At 42.4% G+C, this 27,272-nt stretch overlaps 1 protein-coding gene across 2 annotated transcripts in view; it reads left to right on the top strand.

The window, feature by feature from the left end:
• p4ha2 (procollagen-proline, 2-oxoglutarate 4-dioxygenase (proline 4-hydroxylase), alpha polypeptide 2) overlaps positions 1-26,913 on the top strand; it is a 44,083-nt gene extending 17,170 nt beyond the window's left edge. Inside the window, exons 2-15 of one of the 2 annotated variants that reach the window (XM_045692222.2) lie at positions 3,191-3,293; positions 8,532-8,628; positions 8,828-8,979; positions 11,945-12,082; positions 12,838-13,077; positions 14,109-14,308; positions 14,612-14,788; positions 14,978-15,048; positions 15,169-15,268; positions 16,925-16,978; positions 18,015-18,068; positions 19,371-19,439; positions 19,719-19,815; positions 26,415-26,913. In XM_045692222.2, coding sequence (XP_045548178.1) covers positions 3,209-3,293; positions 8,532-8,628; positions 8,828-8,979; positions 11,945-12,082; positions 12,838-13,077; positions 14,109-14,308; positions 14,612-14,788; positions 14,978-15,048; positions 15,169-15,268; positions 16,925-16,978; positions 18,015-18,068; positions 19,371-19,439; positions 19,719-19,815; positions 26,415-26,485 — 1,605 coding nt within the window. In that variant the 5' untranslated portion in view covers positions 3,191-3,208 and the 3' untranslated portion in view covers positions 26,486-26,913. Of the gene's footprint in view, positions 1-3,190; positions 3,294-8,531; positions 8,629-8,827; positions 8,980-11,944; positions 12,083-12,837; positions 13,078-14,108; positions 14,309-14,611; positions 14,789-14,977; positions 15,049-15,168; positions 15,269-16,924; positions 16,979-18,014; positions 18,069-18,129; positions 18,196-19,370; positions 19,440-19,718; positions 19,816-26,414 lie in introns of both variants that reach the window. The other variant, NM_001173960.1, reaches the window with a different exon arrangement.
• The last annotated feature ends 359 nt before the right edge of the window (positions 26,914-27,272 follow it).

The raw sequence follows: 27,272 nt of genomic DNA, 5'->3' as shown, positions 1-27,272 counted from the left end.
CAATTTGAATACACCTTGAGAGGAATATTATTTTCTCGCACAGAATGTGACAGGCTGAACAGTTGAATAGGTCAACTATTCTACTATGGAGTTTTCTGATTCAGCTGTTGCTTCCTCGTGTTGTTGGCTGTGGAAAATGTTGTGTGGACAACAATTGAAAGGTTTCAGCTCTTCCTTGCTCTCATTTGGATCACAGGTACCACGTCCCGGACCAATTTAACCCCTGGGGCTTACTGGATCTCAGCTCATAATAAATACTGGAAAGGTCACATACTACCCTATCCTGCTCTGGAATGGTTCAGAGCTGTGTTTTTGTCAACTCAAGTAACACCTAGAGAATGTGAAAAAAAATCTGACTAAAAATAGGACCGGCGTGCTGCAGAGATGGAAGGGAGCAATCGGTCGGGCCTCCCTGTTGGGACCTCCATAGGTGAAAGGGGTTGTGGGATGTATGTTCTAGCAGTGTGTTGTGAGGAATAAGTTAACATTAGGCTATGACAGAAATCTGGAAAGGTGAAGTCTGAGGCTTGAGTGGGTTGTCTCTGCATTATCTCAGCCTGGGGAGGGTGTGTGTGTGCATGATCATGTCCTTTATCCAGCTTCACTGATTCACTTGACATGATGATAAATTTCTACACAACAGTTTCAATGTGAGTTCATCCCAGCCCGAGGGCCAATGTTAAGTTGAATGAAATATGATACAGTATAAGCCTGTTTGTATTAATGCAAAATGTACTGTAGTATTTTTCACAACCATTGCGTGTACAAGCCAGATGCTCTTCCATGGAACTTTCTTTCAGCTGAGCTCCAACAGCATTAGAACATGCCCCAGATGGAGACATCTGCTGAGTAAACATTTCCTGATTTCTCAGTCAGAAACCTTTTACTATGCTCTCCAAAGTAAGCTCCTACCTGCACATGTTGTCCTCTGTCCTTTCAATACCAAGGGTAGCGGTGGCAATAATTACATCATATTCTTTGTAGCGGTGGCAAGGCAACAGTTTAGCAGCCGCTGCTAATTTAATATAGGGGGAAACCTTGCCAATGGTCAGAACTGCAGGACTAACCCATGACTGGCAAAACTGGGAGTGGGAGGTCAGAAGAACTAGAGGCGGGCGTGATGCGTGGCATGATGGTGCTGAATTCACAGTACACAGTATTCACTTACTCAGAAATTATACATCTACACACTAGTTCGGACATTTGGTAAATACCATTTAGTTATGGTAAGCTGCTCTCTAACTAAATATCTGCCTTTGTCATGAATGTGTCAAATTCCACAATTGCTTTACAAAAAGTCATTTGGTTTTTCATCTGTTAAATTAAAAAAAGACTGCCACAGTCAGCTACATAGTGCTTTAGCTAGAACTTCTAGTTCCTCCTTCTCATAGCATATGTCATTGTCCCGGATGGATCTCTTCTTCTGGGAAGTGACTGTTACTCTCCATTGATCACAAATATGTTGTTGGACTCATCTGGAAAGGCTCAAGGGATTGGTTTTATTTAGATAAAAACGACTGTTTGCCAAAACATAGCATATTCTGCACATATAAATCTATCCATACATTCTGCCCTCTATCAGTGTTTCACTTTCAAAAGTATAGCATAGTAATAAACAATTTCAAGCATAATGTAAGACTAGTGACAAATATTTAAGAATGTTTAAATCTATTGTCTCAACTTTGTCAAAACCTGACACAATCACTTAGAAATTAGGCTAGTCTTATTCTTCTCTAGATGCTTAGTATGCTTCAAGCGAGGTATTTTTTGACAGTTAGGTATCACACTGTGTTTCAGCAGGTCGTTGGCGATAATCCAAAAATTAGAGTTGGATTAAGGAGAAGCTAGGGGTGTAGTGGTTCAGACGGAGTGTGAAGTGAGCTGTGCTTAATTAGACAGACCTGCGTTAAACAGCCCTCACTGAGGAGTGCTGTGGTGAAGCAGCTGGGGAGAGTTTAGACCCTCTGTGCAATGCTGCTTTACACCCTGTATAACCTCCCTGTAATCTCTCTCTCTCTCTGAACGATGTCACGTGTGTCTATGTCAACAGTATTTGGGATTTTATACAGGAAAGAGAAAGTGGAAAATGTTGTTTTGTCTTTGGTCGAAAGACTACTTTTATCAATCAAGTGCTGTAATTTCTCCGTATGTTATGAGCCAGACAGGTTTACAGACTAGTTAACCATTAGGGAAGCAGATGTGACCACTTTTTAATAATACACTCTGCCCTGTCCCCTAACCCAGACATACAGTAGTTGGTAACCAGACCTTTTACATTGAACATTTTAAGTCATTTAGCAGACATTCTTATCCAGAGCGACTTCAGGTGCAATTAATGTTAAGTGCCTTGCTCAAGGGCACATCGACAGATTTTTAACCTAGTCGGCTCGGGGTTTGAACCACCGACTTTTCGGTTACTGGCCCAATGCTCTTAACCGCTAGGCTACCTGCCGCCTTTTAGCAGGGAATTTGTGAGTCTTCTCCTCCAGTGCTCTGCTACAGATGTAAGATTTTCATTTGAGTCAGTTTGCTACAGCAGGAAAATCATCCTGCAGCAACAGGAAATGGGAATCATATGGATTATAATGAATGGACATTGTTATAGGGATTGACCAATTTTTCATAAGGGGAAAATCAAGTCTGAGATTTCAAAGTGGACATTTCCAACTCTTTTTAAACCTCAAATACACTACAAGTTAAAAATGTCCTTGCCTGCAAAAAAGTTCTCCTGCAACAGGGTGATCGAATTAAGATCCTATGATCAATGAAAAGACTGATTTATAGATTCACCCTATGAGTCATAATTTCTCATTAGTCATGTGGCGGGCCAGCCCTCGGTTTTGCTTTTGCAGCCATTTTTAGACTCGGATGACAAACCACCAGACCGCACAGGGCCTCCCAGCTGGCGGGTAATGGCTAACAGAATAGTAAAAAGCCTGTTGGAAACTATGTACACACAGCACCGCAAGCTTTTTCATAATGAAGACATTGCCTGTTTTTTAATCATTGCCTGTTTCAATATCACATCTCTGATAGCACAGTAGCCTATTGTAATTTGTTGTGTGGATCATTAAAATGCATATGACCGACTGACTGACTTGCCTGTCTTAATTGCCCATGAGAGGATACATAAAGTTGTATTGAATTAAATATAATGACTAATTGATGTGATTGTATGATGTCATTGCAGGTCTTATCTACCGGTACAATGAGGAAACACCTGTCTCTCCTAGCCCTGGCTCTGGTTTGCTGCTGCTTCTGGAGTGTTCAGGCTGAAGTCTACACCTCTATAGGTAAACCTACACTAACGTTCAAAAGTTTGGGGTCACTTAGAAATGTCCTTGTTTTCCATGAAACCATACATGAAATGAGTTGCAAAATAAATAGGAAATATAGTCAAGATGTTGACATGGTTATAAATAATGATTTTTAATTGAAATAATAATTGTGTCCTTCAAACTTTGCTTTCGTCAAAGAATCCTCCATTTGCAGCAATTACAGCCTTGCAGACCTTTGGCATTCTAGTTGTCGATTTGTTGAGGTAATCTGAAGAGATTTCACCCCGTGCTCCCTGAAGCCCCTCCCACAATTCAAATCAAATGTATTTATATAGCCCTTCTTACATCAGCTGATATCTCAAAGTGCTGTACAGAAACCCAGCCTAAACCCCCAAACAGCAAGCAATGCAGGTGTAGAAGCACGGTGGCTAGGAAAAACTACCTAGAAAGGCCAAAACCTAGGAAGAAACCTAGAGAGGAACCAGGCTATGAGGGGTGGCCAGTCCTCTTCTGGCTGTGCCGGGTGGAGATTATAACAGAACATGGCCAATATGTTCATAAATGACCAGCATGGTCAAATAATAATAATCACAGTAGTTGTCGAGGGTGCAACAGGTCAGCACCTCAGGAGTAAATGTCAGTTGGCTTTTCATAGCCGATCATTGAGAGTATCTCTACCGCTCCTGCTGTCTCTAGAGAGTTGAAAACAGCAGGTCTGGGACAGGTAGCATGTCCGGTGAACAGCTCAGTGTTCCATAGCCGCAGGCAGAACAGTTGAAACTGGAGCAGCAGCACGGCCAGGTGGACTGGGGACAGCAAGGAGTCATCATGCCAGGTAGTCCTGAGGCATGGTCTTAGGGCTCAGGTCCTCTGAAAGAGGGAATTAGAGAGAGCATACTTAAATTCACACAGGACACCGGATAAGACAGGAGAAATACTCCAGATATAACAGACTAACCCTAGCCCCCCGACAAATAAACTACTGCAGCATAAATACTGGAGGCTGAGACAGGAGGGGTATAACCCCACCCACAGGCAGGATATAACCCCACCCACTTTGCCAAAGCACAGCCCCCACACCACTTGAGGGATACCTTCAACCACCAACTTACCATCCTGAGACAAGGCCGAGTATAGCCCACAAAGATCTCCGCCACGGCACAACCCAAGGGGGGGCGCCAACCCAGACAGGAAGACCACGTCAGTGACTCAACCCACTCAAGTGACGCACCCCTCCTAGGGACGGCATGGAAGAGCACCAGTAGGCCAGTGACTCAGCCCCTGTAATAGGGTTAGAGGCAGAGAATCCCAGTGGAGAGAGGGGAACCGGCCAGGCAGAGATGGCAAGGGCGGTTCGTCGCTCCAGTGCCTTTCCGTTCACCTTCACACGCCTGGGCCAGACTACACTCAATCATAGGACCTACTGAAGAGATGAGTCTTCAATAAAGACTTAAAGGTTGAGACCGAGTCTGCGTCGGATTGGCTTGATTGGCAAACTGCTCCCACAACAGCTCAATAGGGTTTAGATCCGGTGACTGTGCTGGCCACTCCATTATAGACAAAATACCAGCTGACTGCTTCTTCCCTAAATAGTTATTGCATAGTTTGGAGCTGTGCCGTGGGTCATTGTCCTGTTTTAGGAGGAAATTGGCTCCAATTATGCGCCATCCACAGGGTATGGCATGGCGTTGCAAAATGGAGTGACAGCCTTCCTTCTTCAAGATCCCTTTTACCCTGTACAAATCTCCCACTTTAACACCACCACTAAAGCACCCCCAGACCATCACATTGCCTCCACCATGCTTGACAGATGGTGTCAAGCACTCCTCCAGCATCTTTTAATTGTTCTGTTTTTTTGTGATCCAAACACCTCAAACTTATATGTCTGTCCTTAACACTTTTTTCCAATCTTCCTCTGTCCAGTGTCTGTGTTTTTTTGTCCATCTTAATCTTTTCTTTTTATTGGCCAGTCTGAGATACGGCTTTTTCTTTGCAACTCTGCCTAGAAGGCCAGCATCCCGGAGTCTCCTTTTCACTGTTGACGTTGAGACTGGTGTTTTGCGGGTACTATTTAATGAAGCTGCCAGTTGAGGACTTGTGAGGCGTCTTTCTCAAACTACACACTATAATGTACTTGTCATTTTGCTCTGTTGTGCTCCGGGGCCTCCCACTCCTCTTTCTATTCTGGTTAGAGTCAGTTTGTGCTGTTCTGTGAAGGGAGTAGTACACAGCGTTGTACGAGATCTTCAGTTTCTTGGCAATTTCTCGCATGGAAGAGCCTTCATTTCTCAGAACAAGAATAGACTGATGAGTTTCAGAAGAAAGTGCTTTTGTTTCTGGCCATTTTGAGCCTGTAATAGAACCCACAGTGCTGATGCTCCAGATACTCAACTAGTCTAAAGAAGGCCAGTTTTATTGCTTCTTTAATCAGTACAACAGTTTTCAGCTGTGCTAACATAATTGCAAAAGGGTTTTCTAATGATCAATTAGCCTTTTAAAATGATAAACTTGGATTAGCTAACACAACGTGCGATTGGAACACAGGAGTGATGGTTGCTGATAATGGGCCTCTGTACGTCTATGTAGATATTCCGTTAATAATCAGCCGTTTCCAGCTACAATAGTCATTTACAACATTAACCTCTCTGGAGTATGTGGGACGCTAGCGTACACTATTCAACAGCCAGTGAAATAGCAGGGCGGCAAATTCAAAACAACAAAAATCTCATAATTCAAATTTCTCCAACATACAACTATTATATCCCATTTTAAAGATGCACTTCTCGTTAATCCAACCACATTGTCTGATTTCAAAAAGGCTTTACTGCGAAAGCATAACTTTAGATTATGTTAGGACAGCGCCGAGACAAGAAAAACCACACAGCCATTTTCCAAGCAAGGAGAGGCGTCACAAAAACCAGAAATACAGCTAAACTTAATCACTAACCTTTGATGATCTTCATCAGATGGCACTCATAGGACTTCATGTTACCCAATACATGTATGTTTTGCTCGATAAAGTTCATATTTATATCCAAAAACCCCATTTTACATTTGCGTGTAATGTTCAGAAATGTTTTGCCTCCCAAAACTTCCGGTGAATGAGCACATCAATTTACAGAAATACTCATCATAAACGTTGATAAAATATTCAACAGTTATTCAAAGAATTATAGATACACTTCTCCTTAATGCAACCACTGTGTCAGATTTAAAAAAAAAAAAGCTTTACATTGAAAGCAAATTTTGCAATAATCTGAGTACAGCGCTCAGATTTCAAAACAAGCCATACAGATATCCGCCATTTTGGAGTCAACAAAAATGACAAAAATTACGTTATAAATATTCACTTACCTTTGATGATCTTCATCAGAATGCACTTCCAGGAATCCCAGTTCCACAACAAATGTTTGTTTTGTTCGATAAAGTCCATCATTTATGTCCAAATACCTCCTTTTTGTTCGCGCGTTTAGTCCACTACTCCAAATGCAGGAAGCGCATGCAAAATGTCACGATGAAAAGTAAAAAAAAAGTTATATTTATGTTCGTAGAAACATGTCAAACGATGTATAGCATCAATCTTTAGGATGTTTTTATCATAAATCTTCAGTAATATTCCTACCGGACAATTCCAATGTCTTCAAAAAAGAAAAGGAACACAGCTAACTCTCACGTGAGTGTGCGCCTCTGAGCTCATGTCATTTTCTCACTCATCTACTTCCAGGAGCTCTTATTCTCCCCCTATTCACAGTAGAAGCATTAAACAATGTTCTAAAGACTGTTGACATCTAGTGGAAGCCTTAGGAAGTGCTAAATGAACCCTAAGTCACTGAATACTGTATAGGCAATCACTTGAAAAACTACAAACCTCAGATTTCCACACTTCCTGGTTGGATTTTTCTCAGGTTTTTGCCTGCCATATGAGTTCTGTTATACTCACAGACATCATTCAAACAGTTTTAGAAACTTCAGAGTGATTTCTATTCAAATCTACTAATAATATACATATCCTACCTTCTGAGCCTGAGTAGCAGGCAGTTTACTACGGGGACGCCTTTCATCCGGACGTCAAAATACTGTCCCCTACCCTAGAGAAGTTAACAATGTCTACACTGTATTTCTGATCAATGTGATGTTACTTTAATGGACAAAAATGTGCTTTTCTTTCAAAAACAAGGACATTCTAAGTGACCCCAAACTTTTGAATGGTATTTTATCCTCACATGCTGTATGGCTATACCATTACGCCTCTGTAGGTACCCTTTACCATTACACATCTATAAGTAGGCCTATACCATTACCCTTGTATGTCTGACATGACACCAGTCAACCTTTAGTTTCTGCATGCCCTAATTCCTGTCATAAATCATCTCTTTTAGAATTCAGGATTCCTGCTTTTCCAAGCATGTTGATGATGCTGTATTTGCTGTGTACAGTATTGAGAAGAGAGAGCTTTACACCACCAGCTTACGGCGCCTCTTTGTCTTAGGGTTGACTGACGTTCTTTTTCTCGCCAAACCTCCAGTGTTCAACAGGCTTCTAAAAAGTATCTGGAAAACAATTAGCTAAGTCTCTGAACTCTCCTCACATCTGTCCAGCATAGCTATCAAATGAAGGAAACACCTGCTATAGACAAGGCTTAGGATAGTTTACAGGATAAGCAAGTAGCAGCAGTTCTTTTTGAGTCCAATTTCTAAAATAACATGGTGAGCATAATTTCACTGAAAGTGGCACCATCAGCCTGCATAATGTCAGTTCAAGTAATCTGTGTAATTTATATACTTACTTTGGCTGCCATTACCCTAAGATATAAATATTGCGTGAAGCTGTTTCGCTTTCCTTCTGGCAACAGCATTGAGTTCACTTTTAACTGTCTAGTGTTGCTATGGAATTGTTTTCTGCAAACAGCAGCATTCCAACCCACTTATCCCAAGAACCATGGGTATTTAGAGTGGTGTTTGGTTGGACACATTCTATACAATCACAGCAGAGAATGCTACAGGTGGAAACTTTTCACTTACCTGTGTGAGGAAACTTTATTTTCCGGACAATTAAACCAAAGCATATTCTACGTCCCCCACTTTCCCTCAGGAAATGATGATCATGGGAAAATACTTGATCTGGTTGCCGAACACATTTATTACATAGGTGCAGTAGTCTATAACACAGAACACAAAAGCTTCAGTATATTTAATGAGTCATCTTCAGTTTCATATTCAACATGGCCCTTTTTTTCTTTCCACTTTCCATTAGGTCAAATGACAGACCTGATATACACAGAGAAGGAGTTGGTTCAGTCCTTGAAAGAATATATTCAAGCAGAGGAGTCCAAACTTGCTGCTGTGAAAAGGTGAACACTACACTCTATAACCATAGTGCTAATAAAGGTGACTTTGATAGCCATGTTTTCAATTATGTTAATTTGACAAAATAAGACTAGACCGAATAAGCCCATTTGATTAATGATCAATAATCAGATTGTAGCACGATTGGAGATCGTTGTGTACTGTACTGAACCTGACTGTTTTCTTCCCTGTGCTGTGTTGTAGCTGGGCTAACAAGCTGGACGTGCTGACACGTGCCTCCACCTCAGACCCAGAGGTCTACCTGGCCCACCCCGTCAACGCCTACAAGCTGATGAAGAGACTCAACACCGAGTGGTCCGAGCTGGAGAGCCTGGTGCTGCAGGACCCCTCAGATGGTAAGATACGGTCGGAGGGAGGGAGAGGTTACAGCTTCTATAGAGCTCCTCTGTGTGTGGGTGTGAGGAGGCTTGTGGAAAAGAAGGTGTGAGGCCAATTCTGATCCATCATGCTCCACCCCAACATCTGCAGAGTAGAGTTGGGGTGAGTAGAGTGGAGCTGAGAGAGAACACAGGCTGCCGTCTTTCATGTGCAGCTGCATCTTTCCTCTATTTACATTGGCCACGTCTGCAGTGTATGAGACCGCATACCATTGGTATGACAAAACATTTATTTTTACTGTCCTAATTAAGTTAGTAACCAGTTTATAATAGCAATATGCACCTCAGAGTTTGTGGTATATCAAATGTATTTATAATTGTATATGGCCAATATACCACGGCTAAGGGCTGTATCCAGGCCCTCCATGTTGTGTTGTGCATAAGAACAGCCCTTAGCCGTGGTATATTGGCCATATACCACACCCCATCATTCCTTATTGCTTAATTCTATCAGTTAGTCTCCCTTGTGTGTCCCTGGAGAGCATCACAGTTTACTAATTCCCAAAAGTTTTGGGACACCGTAAAGTTCATGGAGAAAAGAGCACCTTCTCCCAGCTGCCCACTGCACTGAGGCTAGGAAACACTGTCACCACCGATAAATCTACGATAATTGAGAATTTCAATAAGCATTTTCTACGTCTGGCCATGCTTTCCACATGGCTCCCCTACCCCGGCCAGCAGCTCTGCACACCCTGCAGCAACTTGCCCAAGCCCCCCCTGCTTCTCCTTCACCCAAATCCAGATAGCTGATGTTCTGAAAGAGCTGCAAAATCTGGACCCCTACAAATCAGCTGGGCTAGACAATCTGGACCCTCTTTTTCAAATATTATCAGCCGAAATTGTTGCAACCCCTATTACTAGCCTGTTCAACCTGTCTTTCGAATCGTCTGAGATCCCTAAAGATTGGAAAGCTTCCGCGGTCATCCCCCTCTTCAAAGGGGGAGACACTCTCGACCCAAACTGTTACAGGCCTAGATCCATCCTGCCCTGCCTTTCTAAAGTCTTCGAAAGCCAAGTGAACAAACCGATCACCGATCATTTCGAATCCCACCGTACATTCTCTACTTTGCAATCTGGTTTCCGAGCTGGTCATGGGTGCATCTCAGCCACGCTCAAGGTCCTAAACGATATCATAACCGCCATAGATAAAAGACAGTACTGTGCAGCCGTTTTCACCGACCTGGCCAAGGCTTTCGTCTCTGTCAATCACCGCATTCTTATCGGCAGACTCAACAGCCTTGGTTTCTCAAATGACTGCCTCGCCTGGTTCACCAACTGCTTCACAGATAGAGTTCAGTGTGTCAAATCGGAGGGCCTGTTGTCCGGACCTCTGGCAAGTCTCTATGGGGGTGCCACAGGGTTCAATTCTCAACTCTTTTCTCTGTATATATCAATGATGTCGCTCTTGCTGCTGGTGATTCTCTGATCCACTTCTACGCAGACGACACCATTATGTATACATCTGGCCCTTCCTTGGACACTGTGTTAACAAACCTCCAAACGAGCTTACCTCCAAACGATGCCATACAACTCTCCTTCCGTGGCCTCCAACTGCTCTTTAATACAAGTTAAACTAAATGCATGCTCTTCAACCGATTGCTGCTCGCACCTGCCCGCCCGCCTAGCATCACTACTCTGGACGGTTCTGACTTAGAATATGTGGACAACTACAAATACCTAGGTGTCTGGTTAGACTGTAAACTCTCCTTCCAGACTCACATTAAGCATCTCCAATCCAAAATGTATATCTAGAATCGGCTTCATATTCCGCAACAAAACCTCCTTCACTCATGCTGCCAAACATACCCTCGTAAAACTGACTATCCTACCGATCCTTGACTTCAGCGATGTCATTTTCAAAATAGCCTCAACACTCTACTCAGCAAATTGGATGTAGTCTATCACAGTGCCATCCGTTTTGTCACCAAAGCCACATATACTACCCACCACTGCGACCTGTATGCTCTCGTTGGCTGGCCCTCACTACATATTTGTCGCCAAACCCACTGGCTCCAGGTCATCTATAAGTCTTTGCTAGGTAAAGCCCCGCCTTATCTCAGCTCACTGGTCACCATAGCAACACCCATCCGTAGCACGCGCTCCAGCAGGTATATCTCACTGGTCATCCCCAAAGCCAACACCTACTTTGGCAGCCTTTCCTTCCAGTTCTCTGCTGCCATTGACTGGAATGAATTGTAAAAATCACTGAAGCTGGAGTCTTATCTCCCTCACTAACTTTAAGCATCAGCTGTCAGAGCATCTTACCGATCACTGTATCTGTACACAGCCCATCTGTAAATAGCACACCCAACTACCTCATCCCCATACTGTTATTTATTTTTTTGCTATTTTGCACCCCAGTATCTCTACTTGCACATCATCATCTGCACATCTATCACTCCAGTGTTAATGCTAACTTGTAATTATTTTGCCACTATGGCCTATTTATAACCTTAACTCCCTAACCTTACTACATCTGCACACACTGTACATAGATTTTTCTATTGTGTTATTGACTGTACGTTTGTTTATGTCTAACTCTGTTGTTGTTTTTGTCGCACTGCTTTGTTTTATCTTGGCCAGGTCGCAGTTGTAAATGAGAACTTGTTCTCAACTGGCCTACCTGGTTAAATAAAGGTGAAATAATAAAAAAATGATAATAAACATTCTCTAGTTGTCTTGACCTCACACACTACATTATCACACATCATAGCAGTGCACACCAGGCAACTCCAATGCAGATGTTCTGTGCTGTGAGTCCTTCGACTCATTGTTTGCATCGCACATGGTACCCTATTCCCTATATAGTACACTATTTTTGACCAAAGTCCCTATCAAAGCCCTGTCAAAAGTAGTGTGGTATTTGGGACGCAACCTTTTCACTGCTTCACTCTGTGTCCTTATCACTGTGTTCCCTCCTCAGGGTTCATCTCCAACATGACTGTACACAGGCAGTACTTCCCTGACGAGGAGGATGAGAAAGGTGCTGCCAAGGCACTGATGCGTCTCCAGGACACGTACAAACTGGATTCAGAGAGTTTCTCCAAGGGCAAACTGCCTGGTGAGGCTCTATCATCTCCTTGACTCATCCCTACTCTTTGTGTGTGAACAGTCACTGAAACCCTGCCATGGAAGATTCCAGAAGCCGCCAGATGTGTTATCACAGTGGTCGCATCCCAAATAGCTCCCTATTCCCTACACAGTGCACTACTTTTGATCAGAGCTCTGATCAAAAGTAGTGCACTATGCAGGGAATAGGGTGCCATTTGGGATGTAGACTGTGTGTGAGCTGAGCATTTCTCAGCCTGCCCTTAGCCTACCAGACTGCAGAGAACGGTTGCTCTTTCATCCAGCCAGATGTTTACCCTCTCCAGAAATGCAAGCTCAAACAGAACAGTCTTGATACCGGGAGCAAATGCTGTGGCCACACATTCACTATGTATATCTTTTATGACAAATGTGCATCCTATCCTAGTATTGCACACCCTATCAAGTCTGGGAGGTCTGTCAGAAAAAGGTTGCAAAAGCAAAATGTTTTGATATGACCCTCTTACCGCTGCTATAGCAACGTACACTACAGTATCATAACACCATTGTGGATTTATGGAGCACTCTTATGGAGTAAACTCATAAGCAGTTGCTAAACTACTCATAAACATCTGTCTTATTAATGGATGTTATTATCATGCTACTGGGAAACCTCAAACAGAGCAGAATGGGGCTCTATTGCCAAAAGGGTGCACTATACTATACTATACTATACTATACTACTATACTTACTATACTATACTATACTATACTATACTATACCTGCAGGTATGCACCACAACGCTATCCTGACAGTGGATGACTGTTACGACATGGGGAAGACGGCATACAACGAGGCAGACTACTACCACGCGGTGCTGTGGATGCAGCAGGCCCTCAGGCAGATGGATGCAGGGGAGGAGCACGTGGTGTCCAAGTCCGATGTCCTGGACTATCTCAGCTACTCCGTCTACCAGATGGGAGACCTGCCCCGCGCCATCGAGCTGACACGCCGCCTAGTGGCCATCGGTAGGACACACACGCGACATACCGCTGTTTCATATCCAGGAGCTTATTTTTAGGGGTGTTTGACAACAGGAGAGACGTCTTACTCTCTCATACCATCTCTCACACACATTCTCACTTTCTCAATCTCTTCTACTCTCACTCTCCCTCACACATTCTCATTCACGCACTCACTCTCCCTCACATACTGTCATATTTTCGCACATTCCTCACATAATCACCCTCTCAAAACCTCTCGTATATGTCCAGAGTTACAGGGTGTAACTCTGAGTGCTCATGGTTTACTAATTTGAACTGCATCAGGAATGTTGTTGTCTGTTAAAGGCTGCAATTATGGAGTTCTGGTTACTTTGCTTAAATGTGAAGTTTAATGAACCGTTCCCAAGGTCAACAACTAGTAAGATCTACTAGCATATTTACCAAGTAAAGAATCAGATTTAAAATAATAAAATGAGCTGCTGTAGTTAGCTAGAGGAACATATTGTTGGGTAGCTGTCTCTAGTTTGGGTATCTTTTTTACAGCTGTCTGTGACCCCCAATCCCCAGTGTGATTGTGGCAGGAAAAGTGCTACTTTTAACTCTTCAAAGCCTTTGAAGTAAACAAAGGGAAATACCGTACTAGGGAGTTGGTATAACATTTTTGTTGTAGAGGTTCCTGTAATTCAAACTGAAAAGACAACTTGATCTAACTAAAGTAACTGAATTCCTTTTTGCTATACTGAATTAAATCCTTTATCATGTCTCTCATCTCATAACATGTACTGGCAATTTTGAAATAACTGACTCCAAACACCACAAGTGGGCATCTTATTTCAGACATTCAATGTTAGTGTTTAGGCCTATTTCCCTTGATACTCAAAACGGATTCATTTTGTATGGTTGAAGTAGCATCACACAGAGAGACAGTTCCTTTTCACTCAAACCATTGACGAGAGTTAAACGTTGTTGAATTGTGCCATGCCGTCACACAATCCCCTCATATTCCTCGTGTCCTGTTAATCTGCCGAACTGCATTACCCATGGTGTCCTTACAGACTCCAGCCACCAGAGGGCAGGAGGGAACCTGCGTTACTTTGAGAAGCTGCTGTCCAAGCAGCTGAAGGAGCTGAACCAAGAGGTCCAGGAGCCGGCCACAGAGGAGCCCATCCAGCTGGGGACATACAAGAGACCCAAGGACTACCTACCTGAGAGAGAGATCTACGAGGGCCTGTGTAGAGGAGAGGGAGTCAAAATGGTGAGACTGACTGACTCTTATAACGTACAGATAGGGTTTTTAAAAGTAAGGAGCATGTATGTGATATCATGTCAACTCCTTGTCACTCGTTGTCATGGTGTGACGAGGAGTGACATGGAGTTGACAAGAGAGCAGAAGCAGACGGGGAGCTAAATGAGATGGTGTCAAAAGGGTGATGTCTAAAAGAGACACAGTTATTGTGAGGGAACTTTTAGAGAGGTGAGGTAATTTGACAGGGTTTCGGAGAGGAGCTGTGAATTCCGGTCTAACTCCCACACCCTCGACCCATCCCACCCCATCCAGACCAGTGAGAGGCGCAGCCGGCTGTACTGCCGCTACCATGACGGGAACAGGAACCCTCGCCTGCTGCTCCAGCCCATGAAGGAGGAGGACGAGTGGGACAGCCCACACATTGTCCGCTACCTCAACGCCCTTTCAGACTCAGAAATTGAGAAGATTAAGGAGCTGGCCAAGCCCAGGGTGAGAGGAGCAGCAAACAGGACCAGAGGGGCCACTATTACCTCACAGATGATCTATGTTTTTAGATATAACACTATACTGTATGTCTCCGTGGTAGTATTAAAACATTGTATCATAAGGTGGTGAACGTCCAAGGAAAATGAGATGTTACAAGTACTGTATGTCAATATGTATTCCTACTTTGTATAGCTTGCGAGAGCTACTGTTCGAGACCCCAAAACAGGCGTTCTGACCACGGCAAATTACAGGGTATCAAAAAGGTGAGTCATTATGGGTAAGTGGAGTTTTGGCGCCCTCTGTGGTTCATGTTTAGCTATGCTTCATGTCTGGGTGAGTGAGTGTTGCTGTTGTGTCGAGTCAGTGGATCTGTTGTCCTTCAGTGCCTGGCTGGAGGGGGAGGAGGACCCTGTTATTGAGCGTGTCAACCAGAGGATAGAGGACATCACAGGCCTGACAACGCAGACTGCCGAGTTACTCCAGGTACACACCACATACTATATAGGACTGTACATGCATTCTACCTGTTAAGACATGCGTATTACTTAACACTGGATACTATTTTCTGCTGGCTCACTGCTAGAATACCCATGTTCACTCTTTGAAACATTACTGACAATCTTAAAACCTCTTCAGCGTCTGATCCCGTTAGCGGGATCAAAATCCAGCGAAAAATCATATCGCCAATTAGCATTAAAAAAAAATCATAATTTAAAAAATAAAGATTTTTTTTTTTTTGATACACCTCTCCTGAATCGACCCACGTCGTCCGATTTCAAAAAGGTTTTACAGGAAAAGCAAATCATTAGATTATATTAGATGAGTCCATCGTAAAAAGCAGCTTCATAGCCATTTTCCGACCAACCACTTGCATCACATATAATCAAAAAACAGCTAAATGCAGCACTAACCTTTTACAAACTTCATCAGATGGCACCCCTAGGACATCATGTTATACAATGCATGCATTCTTTTGTTCAATAAAGGTCATATTTATATATAAAAACAGCATTTTACATCTCTGTCTGAGGCTGACTACATAATTTCCCCTCAAAAGCGCCCCGGTAAACAATGCTACATTTCCCTAAATTACTATCCTATAACGATTTTTTAAATGTATAATGTCAATCTAACATTTATAGATGAATATCTCTTGAGAACACCTGTCATACCAGATTTTAAATTAACTTTACTGGGTAATCACACTTTGCAATAAAAGGAGATGCGATACTCAGAAAATGAGCTAATATACAGAGCTCGGCGCCATCTTGGAAGCAATCGCATGTCACATCTCATCTTGTATAATATTGTCAATAATCGCCTACCTTTAGTTGTCTTCATCAGAAAGCATCCCAGGTCCACAACAGATGTATTTTCGGTCAAAAAGTCCATACTTCATGTTCCATTAGCCTGATGTTGGTAGCGCGTCCTATGGCTCTCTCCAAGCTCAGTGCTGAAGTTCAGAATAAATGCAATGCTCGCGCATGTAGGTTCGTTCAAACATGTCAAACGTTGTATAAAATAAATCTTCAGGGCCTCTAACACCAAGAGAGCCAATAAGATTCGAGGGGGATGATGTCATGGCCTTTAAAACCGTATCCAAAGGTGGGGGCAGACATGGCCGCCGGCGTCATAATGGTGATGGCCCATCCCCTGTGACCAATTTCAAACTCGTGTCATTCACTGAGTTTTGACTCTATAAGGCTCAAACCACTGTGAAAGGACTGGCGACATCTAGTGGAAGCAATAGGAAGTGCTCAATGAACCATTGTTAACGGTGTGATTAATAAGGAAAGATGAGAAGTCGAGTCCACAATTCAGAATTCCACTTCCTGTTTCAATCGGTCTCGGGGTTTTGACTGCCATTTGAGTTCTGTTATACTCACAGACACCATTCAAACAGTTTTAGAAACTTTAGAGTGTTTTCTATCCATATATAATAAGTATATGCATGCCCTATCTTCTGAGTTTGATTAGTAGGCCGTTGAAAATGGGAACGATTTTTTTTCAAAATGCGCTGTGGCGCCCCCTATCCTACGGTATCCTCAAGAGGTTTTAACAGACACCTGGTTTTGTGTGACTAGTCTTAAGCTTCAGATGTTTTTAAATAATTCAGCGTCTTCTCTTTTCTCTGAACAGATTGCTAACTATGGGGTCGGAGGACAGTACGAGCCACATTTTGATTTCTCCAGGGTAAGGGTAACCTCTAGACGGCCTAAAATTGCTCTCTGTTGCATCTGAAAAGCGATGCCACAGGCATGCAATGGTTTATCCTGCTGGGTTCTATGGAGAAGTATGTTTTCACATGTGTATGTTGACCTGCGATTTTAAAAAAAATGACATCCGTAGCACACACATTTACCGCTGCGCTGTTGACGGTGTTAGCAGTCAACATGCAAGACATTGTCTAAGACAAATGTAGACCTATAAAGTTTTGTTGGGGTTCTCCATCTCGTTGATCATCCACTGCTAGAATAGTGTGTAATCTAAGAGAGGCCCTGAATTCCTATATGGCAGATTGCCAAACGAGACCTAGGTATTATCTCCAATGGCACCATATTCCATATATAGTGCACTACTTTTGACCAGGGCTCTTGGACGCGGTCCTAGATGATGGGTTGAGTCACTGTTCAACCATGTCCATAACTCCCAAGTGCATATTCCTATAAGGAGGGGAGTCTCTAGTAATAAAATCAACACATTTTCAGACATATTTATTTTTGTCCACGCATGCTGCCTTTTGATATGTGGTGATTTGAGTTATGAAATTCTTTAAAAACACGTTCAATGCATGGTCAGAAGTTGTTTTATTTTACGTTTCTGGCAAAAATCACAGCAGGATGAAGATTGCATTTTTAAATTTGGGCACAGTTTAAGGTTTTATAGTGAGTACTGTGCAATGCAAGATTCCCGGGGCCACCACCCATTTGTAGGCAGTGCCTATGGGAGGTGCACAAAGTATCAATTAACTTCATGAAAATATATCCATATAATCAAATAGTTAATCTAATCATCTACATTATTCTATATTATATTCAATATACTAAATATTCAGTAGTAGCTCATATTTTGTGAAATTGGTTAGGCGTCACGGATTTTTCAATAACTATGTTAAGTCAAACAGTTGTTAATAATCAATTTAGTTATAGATGATTTATTTAGTGCCCTAGTGGCGGGGTCCTAGTTATTCATTTCAGTCTGGGTTAAAAGTTATAAACATTTGTTGCAGCGTCCTCAGGACATCATGGTCGATGGAAATAGACTTGCTACCTTCCTGAACTACGTAAGTACATGTCTCTGTGTATATTCAACTTGTGTTTTACTCTCAAATTTTATCTTCATAGAAAGATGAACCTGATGCTTTCAAAACATTAGGCACTGGAAATCGTGTGGCTACTTTTTTAAATTACGTAAGTATGCGTATCTGGTTGCTGCCGTCAATTTACAGTAGCAGTTACTGATTTAGATTTTGACTCTTCTTTTTTGGGTCTCCATTTTGCATAATTGTTGTTTTTGGCAGATCCATGAACTCTATTTGAATACTGGACTTCAATTGATTGACATTTCCATGTTTCTCAACCATTTGACCATCAGTGTTACCGCATACTCATACCATCACTAACCTAGTAGATGGTTGTCGGAAGAAAGGTGATCAAAAACAGGATATTTCTCTGTCAGTCAATTTCAGTGCATATTGCGGCATGTTGTACCCCCCCACCCCCCCACCCCACAACATGCTATCTTGTTTCTTGGTCCATGCTAATACTGTATGCATGATGTGAGTGTGTAAATAGAAGAAGAATGCCACGCTTTGCAAAACTACAGCGCTTTTGGACCACTCAGTGTTCTGCTGAAGTTCTGTCTGGTTGAATGACTGGCTGTTATGGACTTGGTGTTGCTGTATAATACTATACTGGTGTGTCATAAACATTATGTTTAGTGTCATTAAACAATTTGTCATAGTTTCAAGACTTTCAAGACACTTATTTAGATCGTCAGTAGTCTTTACATTGCTACATGTTATTATTTGATTTAGATCGTCAGTAGTCTTTACATTGCTACATGTTATTATTTTATTTAGATCGTCTGTAGTCTTTACATTGCTACATGTTATTATTTTATTTAGATCGTCTGTAGTCTTTACATTGCTACATGTTATTTTTTTTTATTAAGATCACTTTATTCGTCCATTGGTCACATGGTCCAATAGAAATGTCACTTTGCTTTATCCCAACCCCTCTGAAAGACACCAGTATACATGTACAGGTTGGAGCAGGGGGCTGCCACACTGGGCACCAGGGGAGCAGTTGTTGTGGCTGGTTAAGTGCCTTGCTCAAGGGCACAACAACAAGCAATGTCATCTAGGATTTGATACCGTCAGACCTGGGATTATAACTGGCAACATTCCGGTTGCTGGCTCGCCTCTCTTACCACTAGCCTACCTGTAACTTGTATCATTACGCGCCTGTTAAAACAGTGTATCCTTTTTAAAGGCAGTACACATTTCTTACAGTATAGTAAATTCAGAAGTGCAGTTACTGTATATACGTAAAGCCAGCTGACAGGGTTGTGTTTTCCCTGACAGATGAGTGATGTTGAAGCGGGAGGAGCAACTGTGTTCCCAGACTTTGGAGCAGCTATCTATCCCAAAAAGGTGAGAGAGAAACCATTTACCTACTCTTAGACACGTACAGCCCTCATCACTATAGGGCCAGGAGCTTTTCCTGACCATGTGACCTGGTCATGAAAAACTCTTGGCTCTGGATTTTCCTGGTCAGGTCACATGGTCAGGGAAAACTCCTGGCCCTTTTCATCAAATATATGCAACCCTGGGTTGAGAGGGCACACACTATCTTATAGTGGGCCATCATGTCGATGGAGTGGTGACTTACATGTACTGAACAGGGTATGTCTCCTCTATGTGTGTCCACAGGGAACTGCAGTCTTCTGGTACAACCTCTTTAGGAGTGGAGAGGGAGACTACAGGACTAGACACGCTGCCTGTCCTGTGTTAGTAGGATGTAAATGGGGTGAGTTGGATGGAGAGTTTAATCCAAACTCGCAAGCAGCCTCTAATCTCAATATCGATCAATGAATTGGTGTCAGTCATTTGATGTGTTTCTTTGACTACTTCCTAGTCAGTGCTTCTTGTATGTATCTGTCACATAGGCTGCAATCAAACCTTCATAGGAATGTTACCGCAGGGTCATTTCACATCAAAAAGCACAAGAAAGAAGATTGTCACCCACCATCTCAGATTGTTCTGAAATCGTTTCTGTAGTTAGAAACCGATAGGATTTGCATTCCTGAAACATTATGTCATAATATAATTCAGTCTTTGAGAAATGAAGACAATTGATTGCACCCAAATTGGCCATTTTAAATGTCTATGATTCATATACTATTCAATAGATATAGTACCTTACATCTGATTTGGACCTACATTCTTCCAAGCAATGAGAAAGCCATGAGGAATCCCAAAAAATGTACGAAAGCCACACCCACACCTCACACCAATCCTACCCCAACAACCAGTGTTCAGTATCAGTTCTCTGTGTTTGACAAGTAGTATGGAGCTGCATCTTGGAGTATTGTTTATTCATACTATGTAATGTATTCCCTGTGAATCTGGTGACGGTTATTTCCCCCGTTCAGATAAATTAGTCATTGAAGTCACTTGCGTTATTTCCAGTTAAACTTTGTGAAAGTACCAGGTTTTGACCACTAGATGGTGCTGTTCCTGCTATACGATCACACCTTTTTACCAATTTTGCTGGTCAGTTGATTTATTAAATGGATCACAACATTTTCTTTGCACCTTTGGGTAGAAAACAAATTGCTCATGATAACAATACTGTAAATTGTGTGGTCCTACAAGTCAAGACAGTTTTCCATGAAATAGATGTTGACCTTCTCTTAGCAACCATTTTTGGATTCCTCATGTCTTACTCATTGGTATGAAGAAGTTTGGTCCAAATCGGAGGTTGGGTACTATATTTATTGAATAATATATAAATCCTATCAAATAAAATGGCCAGATCAAATTATATTTCAACAAAATAATGTTGAAGGAATGCTTATCTTATCTGTTTCTAACAATCTGAGATGGTGGGTGTCATGGCTTGTGGAAATGACATGGAACGACCCGCAGTGTTTGTTTATTGAAAGTCTGCCTACACATACACTTACAGTGCCTTCAGAAATTAATCACAACCCTTGACTTTTTTGTGTTATTGCCTGATTAAATTCAGATTTGTTGTCACTGTCCTATACACAATGCCCCATAATGTCAGTGGAATTATGTTTTTTTTTTTAAGTTAATTAAAAATGAAACGCTGAAATGTCTTGAGTCAATAAGTATTCAACTCCTTTGTTATGGCAAGCCTAAATACATTTGCTTAACAAGTCACATAATAAGTTGCATGGAGTCTGCGCAAAAAAATGTGGCAAAGCAATTAACCTTTTGTCCTGAATACAAAGTGTTATGTTTAGGGCAAATCCAATAAAACACATTACTGAGTACCGTATTTTCAAGCATAGGGATGGCTGCATCATGTTATTGGTATGCTTGTAATCGATAAGGACTGGGGAGTTTTTCAGGATAAAAAAGAAACGGAATAGAACTAAGCACAGGCAAAATCCTAGAGGAAAACCTGGGTCTGTCTGCTTTCCACCAGACACTGGGAGATGAACTCACCTTTCAAATGTTATTGGTCGCATACACATTTACAGTACTAGTCAAAAGTTTGGACACACCTACTCATTCAAGGGTTTTTCTTTATTTTTACTATTTTCTACATTGTAGAATAATAGTGAAGACATCAACACTATGAAATAACACATATGGAATTGTGTAGTAACCAAAAAAGTGTTAAACAAATCAAAATATATGTTATATTTGAAATTCTTAAAAGTAGCCACCCTTTGCGTTGATGACAGCTTTGCACGCTCTTGGCACCAAGTCGTGGCTGAACAAGGACATGGATGATATACAATTAGCTGGGTAAGACAGAACAGCAGCCTCCATTAAGATCGGGGGGGGGGGGGACTTTTCATCTAGAGAGACTTCATCTACAGTGCCTTCGGAAAGTATTCAGACCCCTTGACTTGTTCCACATTTTGTTACGTTACAGCCTTATTCTAAAATGTATTCAATTGTTGTTGTTTTTTCTCATCAATCTACACACATTACCGCTGAATGACAAAGCAAAAACAGGTTTTTAGAAATGTTTTCAAATGTATAAAAAATTTAAAAGTTATATTACATTTACATAAGAATTCAGACCCGCCTGGCCAATTAGGGGAGAAGGGCCTTGGTCAGGGATGGGACCAAGACCCCGATGGTCACTCTAACAGAGCTCCTGAGTTCCTCTGTGAAGATGGGAGAACCTTCCAGAAGGACAACTATCTCTGCAGCACTCAAACAATCAGGCCTTTATTGGTGGAGTGCTGCAGAGATGGTTGTCCTTCTGGAATGTTCTACCATCTCCACCATCGGTTTCTTGGTCACCTCCCTGACCAAGGCCCTTCTCCCCCGATTGCTCAGTTTAGCTGGGCGGCCATCTCTAGGAAGAGTCTTGGTGAGTCCAAACTTCTTCCATTTAAGAATGATGGAGGCCACTGTGTTCTTGTGGACCTTCAATGCTGCAGACATTTTTTGGTACCCTCCCCCAGATCTGTGCCTCGACACAATCCTGTCTGAGCTCTACGGACAATTCCTTCGATCTCATGGCTTGGTTTTTGCTCTGACATGCACTGTCAACTGTTGGACCTTATATAGACAGATGTGTGCCTTTCCAAATCATGTCCAATCAACTGAATATACCACAGGTGTTCTCCAATCAAGTTGTAGAAACATCTCAAGAATGATTAATGGAAACATGATGCACCTGAGCTCAATTTCGAGTCTCATAGCAAAGGGTCTGAATACATTTTAAAAGCCTGTTTTCGCTTTGTCATTATGCGGAATTGTGTGTAGATTGATGAGGGGGAAAATGATTTAATACATTTTAGAATAAGGCTAACGTAACAAAATGTGGAAAAAGTCAAGGGGCCTGAATACTTTCCGCTGTAAATACTTTACTTTTATGTAAATATTATTTAAGTGACCAGTGTTCCGTTATCAAAGTGACCAGTGATTCCATGCCTATGTACATGGGGTAGCAGCCTCTAAGGTGCAGGTTTGAGTAACCGGGTGGTAGCCGGCTAATGACAGTGACTGAGTTCAAGGCAGGGTACTGGATGGAGGCCGGCAAGTGATGGCTATTCAACAGTCTGATGGCCTTGAGATAGAAGCTGTTGATGCACCTGTACTGACCTCGTCTTCTGGATGATAGCTGGGTGAACAGGCCGTGGCTCGGGAGGTTGATATCCTTGATCTTTTTGGCCTTCCTGTGACATCAGGTGCTGTAGGTGTCCTGGAGGGCAGGCAGTGTGCCCCCGGTAATTCGTTGGGCAGACTGCACCACCCTCTGGAGAGCCCTGCGGTTGCGGGCGGTGCAGTTGCCATACCAGGCGGTGATACAACTTGACAGGATGGTCTCAATGGTGCATCTGTAAAGGTTTGTGAGGGGCCAAGTCAAATTTCTTCACCCTCCAATTTCTTCACCCTCCTGAGGTTGAAGAGGTGCTGTTGCACCTTCTTCAGCACACTGTCTGTGTGGGTTGACCATTTTAGATTGTCAGTAATGTGTACGCCGAGGAACTTGAAGCTTTTTACCTTCTCCACTACGGCCCTATCAATGTCGATGGTGGCGTGCTCCCTCTGCTGTCTCCTGAAGTCCACGATCAGCTCCTTCGTTTTGTTGACATTGAGGGAATGGTTGTTTTCATGGCACAACTCCGGCAGAGGCCACACCTCCTACCCGTGGGCTCTCGTCATTGGTAATCAGGCCTACAACTGTTGTGTCATCTGCAAACTTGATGATTGAGTTGGAGGCGTGCATTGCCACGCAGTCATGGGTGAACAGGGAGTACAGGGCGGGGCTGAGCACGCACCGTTGTGAGGCCCCTGTGTTTAGGATCAGCATAGTGGAGGTGTTGTTTCCTACCATCACCACCTTGGGGTGGCCCGTCAGGAAGTCCAGGACCCAGTTGCACATGGCGGGGTTCAGACCCAGGGCCCCAAGCTTAAGGATGAGCTTGGCGGGTACTATGGTGTTGAAGGCTGAGCTGTATTCAATGAACAGCGTTCTTACATAGGTATTCCTCTTGTCAGGATGGGATAGGGCAGTGTGACCAGTGTTCCATCGCACTGCATGATGGTGATTGCATCGTCTGTGAATCTATTGGGGCGGTATGCAAATTGAAGTGGGTCTAGGGTGTCAGGTAAGGTAGAGGTGATATGATCCTTAAGTAGCCTTTCAAAGCACTTCATGATTACAGAAGTGAGTACTACGGGGTGATTTAGTTAATTAGTTCGGTTACCTTTGCTTTCTTGGGTACAGGAATAATGGTAGACATCTTGAAGCAAGTGGGGACAGCAGACTAGGATAGGGAGAGATTGAATATGTCTGTAAACGCGTGCTCTGAGGAACCTAAAACACAAGGACAAATCTACACTGGAGTTGCTCACCAAGTAGACAGTGAATGTTCCTGAGTGGCTGAGTTACAGTTTTGACTTTTAAATTTACACTGAACAAAAATGTTAAAGCAACATGTAAAGTTTTGGTCCCATGTTTCATGAGCTGAAATCAAAGATAGCAGAAATGTTCCATATGCACAAAAAGCTTATTTCTCTCAAATGTTGTGCACAAATTTCTTTACATACCTGTTAGTGAGCATTTCTCCTTTGCCAAGATAATTAATTCACGTGACAGGTGTGCCATGTCAAGAAGCTGATTAAACAGCATGGTCATTACACAAGTGCACCTTGTGGTGTGGACAATAAAAGGCCACTCTAAAATGTGCAGCTTTGTCACACAACACAATGCCACAGATGACAAAGTTTTGAGGTAGTGTTCAATTGGGATGCTGACTGCAGGAATGTCCACCAGAGCTGTTGCCAAAGAATTGAATGCTAATTTCTCTACCATAAACTGCCACCAACTTTGTTTTAGAGAATTTGGCAGTACGTCCAAGCGGCCTCACAATCGCAGACCATATGTAACCAGGCCAGGACCTCCACATCCGGCTTCTTCACTTGACGGATCATCTGAGACCAGCCATCCGGACAGCTGATGAAACTGTGGGTTTGCACATCTGAAGGATTTCTGCACCAAATGTCAGAAAACGTCTCAGGGAAGCTCATCTGCATGCTCGTCGTCCTCGCCAGGGTCTTGACCTGACTGCAGTTTGGCGTCGTAACCGACTTCAGTGGGTAAATGCTCTTCTTCAATGGCCACTGGCGCACTGGAGAAGTGTGCCCTTCACGGATTAATCCCAGTTTCAACTGTACAGATAGCAGTGTATGGCGTAATGTGGGAGAGCAGTTTGCTGATGTCAACGTTGTGAACAGAGTGCCCCATGGTGGAGGTGGGGTTATGGTATGGACAGGCATAAGCTACGTACAACAAACACAATTGCATTTTATCGATGGCAATTTGAATGCACAGAGATACCATAACGAGATCCTGAGGCCCATTGTCGTGCCGTTCATCCGACACCATCACCTCGTTTCAGCATGATAATACACGGCCCCATGTTGCAAGGATCTGTACAAAATAACTGGAAGCTGAAAATGTCCCAGTTCTTCCGTGGCCTGCATACTCACCAGACATGTCACCCTTTGAACATGTTTGTGATGCTCTGGATCGACGTGTACAATAGCATGTTCCAGTTCCCGTCAATATCCAGCAACTTCGCACAGCCGTTGAAGAGGAGTGGGACAACATTCCAATGCCACAATCAACAGCCTGATCAACTCTACGCTGCATGAAGCAAATTATGGTCATGCCAGATACTGACTGGTTTTCTGATCCCTACCTTTTTTTTTAAGGTATCTGTGACCATCAGATGCATGTGTCTATTCCCAGTCATGTGAAATCCATAGATTAGGGCCTAATAAATGTATTTCAATTGATTTAATTTAATTATATGAACTGTAACTCATTAAAACCTTTGAAATTGTTGCATGTTGCGTTTTTATATTTTTGTTCAGTATGCTGAAAACTATTGTCTAGGATTGATCAACAATCAATTTGACAGAACCTAAAGAATTTTGAAAATAATAAATGGGCAAATGTTGCACAATCCAGGTGTGGAAAGCTCTTACAGAATTACCCAGAAAGACTCTCAGCTGTAATTGCTGCCAAAGATGCTTCCACAAAATATTGACTCAGGGGTGTGAATACTTATGTAAATAAGATATTTCAAAATTCAATAACTTCGCCATCATTTCTAAAAACATGTTTTCAGGTTGTCATTATGGAGTATTGTGTGTAGATGGGTGAGATTTGACATTTTTTTTTATCCATTTGGATTTTAGGCTATAACACAAGAAAATGTAGAATAAGTCAAGTGGTATGAATACTTTCTGAAGGCACTGTAATTTGGGAATAGGAAGCATCTACCTGTGAGTGGAGTCTTCCTGGTAGTTGTAGGTTTTAACCGAGCCCTAATCTCACACATTGGAGATAATTGAGACTGACACTGACATACTGTACTTTTTAATTTTTTTATCTGTTCCCAGTGTCCAACAAATGGATCCACGAGCGAGGTCAGGAGTTCAGGAGGCCATGTGGCCTGACAGAAGTGGATTGAACTTGACCTCTCACCCCTGACCCCTGGCTGGAGGAGTACACTCCACCTGCAGTGCCTGAACTTTTGATTGAACAGACACACACCTACCTACCTACCTACCTACCTACTGTGGTATCCATTATGGCTTTTAACAATGATCTGAAGCTTGGGAGTCTGCAGTAACTATGCAGATAAAGAGAAATGGATATGTAGCATTAAAGTATCTGATTTCTTGTTTTGTTTACATGTTTGTTTTAGCATTCAGATGTTTCATAAAAAATGACTTATGCATAACCACATACTGACTGCACAACCCTATCAGAACATACTGCTTCATCTATTCCTGTCCATTTACGTTTGTATTTATAGACTGCTTAAATTATTACACTGTATGATTGGAACATTTTTAAAAGATGGAAAATGTGGAGCAGAATAAACAGTGTATTTGATTACTGTTGTGATGGCTGTTCTCTCTTACCCGGCTCTGTCAAATGTAAGTTGTTATGTGGTTTTGCCTAGACCTAACCTATTTTATGATTACATTTTTCTAAATTAACCTAAAATTGGCTACGGCTCATGATTTATATCTGACTGCCTGATAAATCCCATCAATGCTGCCTGCATGATCTAAGTGCACGAAAAAAGGACTACCGTAATTTCCGGACTATAAGCCGCAACTTTTTTCCCACGCTTTGAACCTCATGGCTTAAACAATGACGTGGCTAATATATGGATTTTTCCCGCTTTCAACTTTTTTTTCTACAAAAAAAACACATTCTGTGACGTGCTCAGTTTTTTGGCGGCATGA

Source organism: Salmo salar, chromosome 13, assembly GCF_965601325.2.
Source record: "Salmo salar chromosome 13, fSalSal1, whole genome shotgun sequence".
NCBI lineage: Eukaryota > Metazoa > Chordata > Actinopteri > Salmoniformes > Salmonidae > Salmo > Salmo salar.
Note: the sequence above shows the minus strand (reverse complement) of the source record. Positions and strands in the feature narration are given on the sequence as shown.